Here is a 9,598-nt window from a genome sequence, read left to right as displayed (position 1 = left end):
CTGAGTTAAGAAGGACGCCTGTATCTTTGTAGTGACTGGGTGTATTGATACATCATCCAAAATGTAATTCCTAACACCATTCTCAAAGGGATGTTCAATGTCAGCTTTAAAAAAAAATCTTTACCAATCTACCTATTTGTGCCCTTCTTTGCGAAGTTTTCGAAAACATCCCTGGTCTTTGTGGTTGAATCTGTGTTCAAAATTCACTGCTCGACTGAGGGACCTTACAGATAATTGTGTGAGGTACAGAGATATAATCATTCAAAAATCATGTTAACCCCTATTTTTGCACACAGAGTGAGTCCATGCAACTTATCATGTGACTTGTTATGCAGATTTGTACTATTTAGGCTTGCCATAACAAAGGGGTTGAATACTTAATAACTCAAGACATTGAATTTGATTTAAAAAATGTAAACATCATTCCACTTTGACATTATGGGGTATTGTGTTTAGGCTTATCTCAATTTAATCCATTTTAAATAAAGGCTGTAACACAACAACAAAAAGTCAAGGGGTGTGATTACTTTCTGAAGCCATTGTAGATAACTATGTAGGCAACAGAGCTTATTGATGTATCTAGCAACACAATAGACTGTTAGAATGTTAAAGACTATTAAATGTGTAGATTTTAAAGGGGCAATCTCCAATTGAAAATGAGCACCCCACCTCTGTTTTGGTAAAAAAAAAAAAGCTGAGGGATGGGCCTGGAGTAGTTTATCCACTCTGAAATTCATAGACAGAGCAATGTTTATAAAGTGATGGGGCTAGACAGTTGAACGAAGCTCATGAGGCATTTAGAAGTTATATTCTTGAAGAATCAATGGGTATATACCATTAATACGTTTAAATAAAAACGGATGTAACAACCGCAGATTGCCCCTTTTGAAGAAACATGAATATTCTGGAGAAGCCGACGTCTTTTCAACCTTCTCACTGTCTTGGATTGTCTTTTCAGGGCTGTTTTGAGGAATCCGTCTGTTATTTTGTGTCAGTGTTACCAAAAATCTCCTCATGATTTGTCAAAACTCTTCACGTGAAGGTCTACATAGTGCTATTATAATAATGGCGGAGACGATGATAGAAATTGCCATGACAGATTATGTCAGCTCAGGACAATTGACTCCTGAGCTGAATAACAGCTTGTATCGTGCTATGGCGTATTCATGACAGTTTTACATTGGCTAATGTTGGAGGCTTCAAGTAAAGTATGATAACAAATCTCACAGTGACATTTTCAAAAAATCATGCAGGCATATACAATTCACTGGAACGTTAATGTATTTTTATTGTGCAAGACCAATTATAAAAAATTGTTGAGTAGAAAAGGACACCTGTTAATTAAATGTACACCAAAGATGACAGTTCCCTTTCTGGATTCAATGGAGAGTTTAATCTTGATTGTTCAAAGGTTGTAGTCACTCTGGAAGTATATCAGCCAACTTAATGTTCCTTGCTTTATGAATGTTTGGAAGGTTTTAGCAGGTCACACTGTGGAAATGCTATTCATTAACTAGAAGGGCAATGTCATAAACCCTCAAGGTTCCAGAATGGGATGAAAATGGCAGCCATATTGGTCAGGTAGAAATCCGAAACCAGTCTAATTGGAGTGAATGGCAGTAGAGGCATAATCCAGATTTGTTTCATGCAGGAAAATAAAAGTAAGGCATGTGATATATCAGAAATTGTGTAATATAATTATTGTCAAACTAAAATATGATCATATAATTATAAATACAGTTTATACTTGTTTTATGCAAATGTTCTGTATAAATAGCTTCTAAAATATATATAAACAGACCATAAATGTCTAAATGTTTATTTTCTTGGAAAGCTGTGAGTGCTTTTATATGACACAATATCAGTACTTCTTCATTTACAACTAAGTCCTATCATCAACTGATTTCAACCACTGTATCACTGTGGATTGATTGCATTGGTTCAATGGAATATTGGCAGTTCATTTGAGAAATGGATGGACTCATTCCTCGAAAATTAGCTAGCTAGATAGCTAACAAACATACCAATGCAGATACGTTCATAAAATGCATTATTTTACACAATATCTTACCACAGCACTGGCAAACCGCGGTTGACCAACTTCCTGACCAGAATAGCTAACCTTTACACCGTCATCAGAATGTTCATGACCATTCCGGTGTTCTAATTCTTCATTCTATGGTCCACACCTTCAGTTAAGGGTTCTTCAGAGGGTGATATGGCCTTCATCCAATAGTGAACTATTGAAGCTATTCTTGGGGGTACATGGGGTTTAGAGAATGAGGGGAAGGCACTGCAAATTTGGACTTATACTTTAAATTTGGCACCTGAGCTAAAGTCTTGCCACATATTCTTAAGGTTAGAAAAAACATAATGATATGTGAGATAGAAATTTGTCATGAATCCCTTTAAGCCTTCTTGAAAATCCTCTTGGCATCCACCCCATCGTAGTTATAGCTCTGTCGGAGAAGAGAGTCCTTAAACAATGTAATAAGGTTGCCATTTTCATTGAAATAGACGTACCAGCACAGTGAGTACACTAGAGACTACAATATGAATCTCTGATTACAATGCTTATGCAGTTATGACAATAATATTGGTAATGTTTCAGTAGGACAAATGTTAATTCATAAGCATTAATATACTGTGTAGGTGGGAAATATACATGTTATAAACATTTATCTGCATTTATGTACATTTTTCAGCATTAGCATTTATAACCTTTTAAAATTTAAAAGTTCAAATGATTTATAATGTCTTATTTGATTTGATTTGATTCATGCTCGCAGTCAACACGACTGGATTATGCAGAAGGTAACAGTTATGAGGAAAAATATACTACATTAAATGTAAAAAGTCCGAAAAAAAATCTAAATTAAAGTTTAAAAACTCACATTTGGTTATTAAAAACATATCACTTCTAGTTATTCTGGTATAAAGTGGTACAACATTATAAAGATCATTTGAAAAGATACATGATGTGGGATTTTCTCACACTAACCTGTACTAGCTCTCCTCCCACCACGGCCCGAGTGGTGGTCAGCACCTTACTGTTGTCTTTCCTGGTGAATTTACCCTTCAACACATCTCCATCCATCTCCCAGGTACCCTGTGGGACAGATAACAATCACCCATTGGTTAACGGAGATAAGATATATCTAGGGCATAGGTCGATTCAAACAAATGGCTAGCCAAACATGAGCTAATAAAGAAATGGCTAGCCAACCATGAACTTATTAAGAAATGGCGATAACAATCACCCATTGTTATCGATGCATGGGTTAAACAGTATCTTGAGATAAGATATATCTAGGGCATAAAGGGCTAGCCAACCATGAGCTTATAAAGAAATGGCTAAACCAAATTAAGAAATGGCTAGCCAACCATGAGCTTATTAAGAAATGGCTAGCCAACCATGAGCTTATTAAGAAATGGCTAGCCAACCATGAGCTATAAAGAAATGGCTAAACCATAAAAGAAATGGCTAGCCAACCATGAAATGGCTAGCCAACCATGAGCTTATAAAGAAATGGCTAAACCATGAAAAGAAATGGCTAGCCAACCATGAGCTTATAAAGAAATGGCTAGCCAACCATGAGTTTATAAAGAAATGGCTAGCCAACCATAATAAAGAAATGGCTAGCCAACCATGAGCTTATAAAGAAATGGCTAGCCAACCATGAGCTTATTAAGAAATGGCTAGCCAACCATGAGCTTATAAAGAAATGGCTAGCCAACCATGAGCTTATAAATAAATGGCTAGCCAACCATGAGCTTATAAAGAAATGGCTAGCCAACCATGAGCTTATTAAGAAATGGCTAGCCAACCATGAGCTTATAAAGAAATGGCTAGCCAACCATGAGTTTATAAAGAAATGGCTAGCCAACCATGAGCTTAAATAAATGGCTAGCCAACCATGAGCTTAAAAAATAAGAAATGGCTAGGCTAGCCAACCATGAGTTTATAAAGAAATGGCTAGCCAACCATAATAAAGAAATGGCTAGCCAACCATGAGCTAGCCAACCATGAGTTATAAAGAAATGGCTAGCCAACCATGAGCTAATAAAGAAATGGCTAGCCAACCATGCTAGAAATGGCTAGCCAACCATGAGCTTATAAAGAAATGGCTAGCCAACCATGAGCTTATTAAGAAATGGCTAGCCAACCATGAGCTTATTAAGAAATGGCTAGCCAACCATGAGCTTATAAAGAAATGGCTAGCCAACCATGAGCTAATAAATAAATGGCTAGCCAACCATGAGCTTATAAATAAATGGCTAGCCAACCATGAAATAAAGAAATGGCTAGCCAACCATGAGCTTATAAAGAAATGGCTAGCCAACCATGAGCTTATAAAGAAATGGCTAGCCAACCATGAGCTTATAAAGAAATGGCTAAAGCTTATAAAGAAATGGCTAGCCAACCATGAGCTTATAAAGAAATGGCTAGCCAACCATGAGCTTATTAAAGAAATGGCTAGCCAACCATGAGCTTATAAAAATGGCTAAATGGCTTATAAAGCCAACCATGAGCTTATAAAGAAATGGCTAGCCAACCATGAGCTTATAAAGAAATGGCTAGCCAACCATGAGCTTATAAAGAAATGGCTAGCCAACCATGAGTTTATAAAGAAATGGCTAGCCAACCATGAGCTTATTAAGAAATGGCTAGCCAACCATGAGCTTATAAAGAAATGGCTAGCCAACCATGAGTTTATAAAGAAATGGCTAGCCAACCATGAGTTTATTAAGAAATGGCTAGCCAACCATGAGCTTATAAATAAATGGCTAGCCAACCATGAGCTTATAAAGAAATGGCTAGCCAACCATGAGCTTATAAAGAAATGGCTAGCCAACCATGAGCTAATAAAGAAATGGCTAGCCAACCATGAGCTTATAAAGAAATGGCTAGCCAACCATGAGCTTATAAAGAAATGGCTAGCCAACCATGAGCTTATAAATAGAAATGGCTAGCCAACCATGAGCTTATAAAGAAATGGCTAGCCAACCATGAGCTTATAAAGAAATGGCTAGCCAACCATGAGTTTAAACAGCAAATATACATATATTCATTGTAAACTTATTCTAATGGGTTACTCTATATGGACAAAAACTACAAAACACTTTTACAGTGCACAGTCACGCATAGGTCACTGCCAGACTTCAGAAGGCTATGATCTTATAAACTGTTTTAAAAGGTCACATTTTCCAACTCCATCAGCACGATTTCCACTTTTTCTGAGCATGACAACAGTTTACCAAAAGACACAAAGCAGAAATACATTTGTAGGATTTACATTTTATGAAGGCTTTATGAAAAGGGGGGCTTAGATTTCAATCTCTACAACTTTCTGTTGGATACTGTGTACGATAGCCTACTAAAATAAGTCTCTAGGTTGAAAGAGTTCAAACATACTGAGACTTCGGTGCCGTCGGCCAGCGCGTAGTCAAACTGTACGCCCAGAGTGAAGTCGATGTCTTTGTTACGGAAGGTGCTGGATTCCTTGATGTGGAACTTGTCTCCTGTCTGCTCGATGATAACCTTCAGGTTGTCATGTTCCGCCAACTTCCTCTTCATCACATTGATGCCTGTTGGAAAATGCAGTAGATAGAGTGCTGTAGATGAGGCGTGGGTCTGAGCCTCTTGGTGTAATGGCTAAATTGCTGGATATATAGAGTGTTGTAGATGAGGCTTGGGTCTGAGCCTCTTGGTGTAATGGCTAAATTGCTGGATATATAGAGTGTTGTAGATGAGGTTTGGGTCCTGAGCCTCTTGGTGTAAATACTAAAGTGCTTGATAGATAGTAAAAGTTCGAGCCCCAAGTTGGGCTACTAAAAATGTTTTATTCGCACTGAGTTATCAATTAGGTCCCATTTATTCACACTACCTGTCTGGAAATGGTGCGTGTCCATCATCATAATATTACTCATTACACCCTACCTAGGTCCCAAAAAAGCTTGTGTTTGTTGACAAGCTTTTAAAATGGCAACAGCCAAGAGCTATTATTATAGCTGTGCAGCAATACAGCACGCCTCTGACTGGTAACTCACATCCACTCAAACAAGCCACAGGATCAAAGATTACCTCAAAACCATCACTGTCACACACGCAATATACCAACACTTGCTTTACAAATCCTATATGATACAGTCAGACTTGTAGGATGAAAATACAAGTCTGACAGTATCGTATAGGATGACACTATAAGTCTGACAGTATCGTATAGGATGATACTATAAGTCTGACAGTATCGTATAGGATGACACTATAAGTCTGACAGTATCGTATAGGATGACACTGTAAGTCTGACAGTATCGTATAGGATGACACTATAAGTCTGACAGTATCACTATAAGTCTGACAGTATCGTATAGGATGACACTATAAGTCTGACAGTATCGTATAGGATGACACTATAAGTCTGACTGTATCGTATAGGATGACACTATAAGTCTGACTGTATCGTATAGGATGACACTATAAGTCTGACTGTATCGTATAGGATGACACTATAAGTCTGACTGTATCGTATAGGATGACACTATAAGTCTGACTGTAGATTGTACCATTGATGTAAGTGCTGACCATACCAAGCCACATTGGAAATATAATCCTTCATTAAGAAGTGCAACATCACCTTTCATAAAACAACACACACACACACACACACACACACACACACACACACACACACACACACACACACACACACACCGTACACAAAGTACACACACATGCACATACACATTGCACACATCCACACACACACCGACTCACCCATCTGCTCCATGAACTTGTCGTAGTTCTCGTTGTGTTCAACTTTCCAGGTACCATTGAATGCCATGTCTACTGTGGGCAGTGACTGTGTGCAGGACTGTGGGACTGAGAATGCCCGTTTGCCTCCCTTTATATAGAGGCCCCGGTTGGCTCTTCTTTATCTAACTGATTATCTGTCTGCTGATGTGGCCATTTAAAGCTGATGTCAAATATAGGGCGATTACTGCACGGCCTCAAGGATACAAAGATAAATGGCCAAGGGCAACTCCCTCGCCAGGGCTGGCACACGGACAATGTAGCGCTGTTCTATTTCAGAAGAGAAAAGCATTCGTTTATAGGACTCTCCTTGGCATATTTCCCAGGGGACCTCTCTCTGTGTCTGTCTGTGTCCAGCATGACAATGAGCCCCTAATGAACCGCTCATTGATGGTGGGAGAGTTCTAGCGTTTTTAATTGGGCTGACAGAATTCGCCCCACTACTAGAAGGTTTTTTGTTGTTCATGATACAAAGTCGATGCGTAAATTGTAGCCTGATATTTTCACTGTATTCTCACGGTCAATGGTGTGTCCTCGATTATACAGAGGAGATTTTGTGCCCTTGTAACTGGCATACTTTATCAATGAGAACAACAGAGGAATATTGTTACTTAGTTCCCACTTACCACTGCCAATTAACTCATTGCATTGAGGTTAGATACTGTCGGCCTCCTGGAAAAACCTTGTATCTCCATAAAGGAAACTTTTCATGAATTGATTGCCATATAGTCAAGGAAATTCCTTTTGAATAACTTTATGTGTTTCTTAAGAGTCATGAAACCTTCAAAGCACATGGAGGTGAATGACTAAATCTAAATGAATAGGGACACAAGCTTTTTCCAGGAGGTCGACGATAGTGTCATAGTATACCATGAAAGCCATGTAAAACAGGGACAGCCAGGGCAATAAGGCATCCTCGGGTGTGGCTCAGGCGCCAGAGACGCTATTCTGATGTCACAAATGATAAGTATTTTTGTCACCAGTGCTTGAACTTTCCACGAGTCTTCTTCTGCACGCCACGTTATCAAACCCCTTTGGAATTATGGGTAGTATTCAACAGTTTCATTTAAAGGAGGTCAGTTCAGGTAACATAACTGCTTAGATTCAGTCAAAGATAATCAATGATAACCATATGGGACGGCTTCATTCCAAAGTACAAAAGTACCCTACGACCGCAAGGCACTACAGAGGGTAGTGCGTCCGGCCCAGTACATCACTGGGGCCAAGATTCCTGCCATCCAGGACCTCTATACCAGGCAGTGTCAGAGGAAGGCCCTAAAAATTGTAAAAGACACCAGCCACCCCTGTCATAGATTGTTCTCTCTGCTCTCTGCCACGGCAAGTGGTACCGAGCACCAAGTCTAGGTCCAAGAGACTTCTAAACAGCTTCTAGCCATAAGACTCCTGAACATCTAATCAAATGGCTACCCAGACTATTTGCATTTGATTTGATTTGATTGACAGCATTCTTCATAAAAGCTGAAGTCCCAGTATGAAATTTTGACTATACCAGAAATGGGCTCGTTGCGGACATTATTATGAGCCATCCTCCCCTCAGCAGCCTCCACTGATATACATTATTGTGAGCCGTCCTCCCCTCAGCAGCCTCCACTGATGTACAATGTCAGACACAGAGTGTCTAACCTAATATTCAGTTCTATACTAGTCACGCTATACTAGTCACGCCCTGGCCATAGAGAGGCTTTTATTCTCTATTTTGGTTAGGCCAGGGTGTGACTAGGGTGGGCAATCTAGTTTTTCTATGTTTTCTGTTTCTATGTTTTGGCCGGGTATGGTTCTCAATCAGGGACAGCTGTCTATCGTCGTTTCTGATTGGGAATCATATTTAGGCAGCCTGTTTTACCATCTTAGTTGTGGGTAGATGTCTTTGTTAGTGGCCTGTATAGCCCTAGTCAGCTTCAAGTTCGTTTTTTTTGGGGGGTTGTTTCTTGTTGGTGACATTCATAATAAAAATTTACCACGCTGCACCTTGGTCCAGTCATTTCCCTGACGACGTTCGTGACAAATATTCAGTTTTATAACTAATGAACAGGCTCTACCTAATATTCAGTAATATACATGCGTATGTATTGAGTTCCTCAATGAGTAAATCAAAGAGGCACTGATCAAATGTTATTCACCTCAGTTATCAAATCAAGGACTGATTTAGACAATTCTCTGAGAATCATCTCAGGCCGTCGTAACAACATGTGTGCAATACATGGGGATGTTTAACTTTTTTATATCAGAGCAAATGTCAAAAGCCACAAAAAAAAGTGTCTATGATGTCAATTACTGCTTGATAAAAAAAAACTAATCTTTATTCGGGCGGTGTTTCCTCTCCATAAACATTTTACTGCTGTCTATAAAGGCCTGTCCTTTGACACATTTGGATACTGTCACTGTGCTGTATGATCTATGTTTGTGTGGGTGTAGAATTCACAAATCACATTGAGATAGACATCTCCCCGTCCTTTTCCCACCAGATTAGCAGCCTCTCTGTCTCTCTCTCTCTCTCTCCCTCTCTCTCTCTCTCTCTCTCTCTCTCTCTCTCTCTCTCTCTCTCTCTCTCTCTCTCTCTCTCTCTCTCTCTCTCTCTCAATGGCTTTAATGGCAAGTGAAGTAGATAATAAACTAAAGTGCAATGAACAATAAAAATGAATAGAAAACATTGCACTCACAGAATTTCCAAAAGAATAAAGACATTTCAAATGTCATATTATGGATATATGCAGTGTTGTAAATAGCATTCAAGTTTGTTCTGTTTTTTTTTGTTCATTCTTT

At 39.0% G+C, this 9,598-nt stretch overlaps 1 protein-coding gene across 1 annotated transcript; it reads right to left on the bottom strand.

The window, feature by feature from the left end:
* Positions 1-1,263: 1,263 nt before the first annotated feature.
* Positions 1,264-6,896, bottom strand: LOC115133675 (fatty acid-binding protein, intestinal-like). The gene is made up of 4 exons (XM_029667159.2): positions 6,779-6,896; positions 5,417-5,589; positions 3,002-3,109; positions 1,264-2,459 (listed from the first exon to the last, which is right to left on the bottom strand). Exons 1-4 carry the CDS (start codon positions 6,843-6,845, stop codon positions 2,409-2,411), a joined length of 399 nt encoding a protein of 132 aa, XP_029523019.1. The 5' UTR covers positions 6,846-6,896; the 3' UTR covers positions 1,264-2,408.
* Between the last annotated feature and the right edge of the window lie 2,702 nt (positions 6,897-9,598).

The sequence above is a fragment of the Oncorhynchus nerka genome, linkage group LG8 (assembly GCF_034236695.1).
Source record: "Oncorhynchus nerka isolate Pitt River linkage group LG8, Oner_Uvic_2.0, whole genome shotgun sequence".
Taxonomy (NCBI): domain Eukaryota; kingdom Metazoa; phylum Chordata; class Actinopteri; order Salmoniformes; family Salmonidae; genus Oncorhynchus; species Oncorhynchus nerka.
This window is presented reverse-complemented; position numbering and strand designations above follow the sequence as displayed.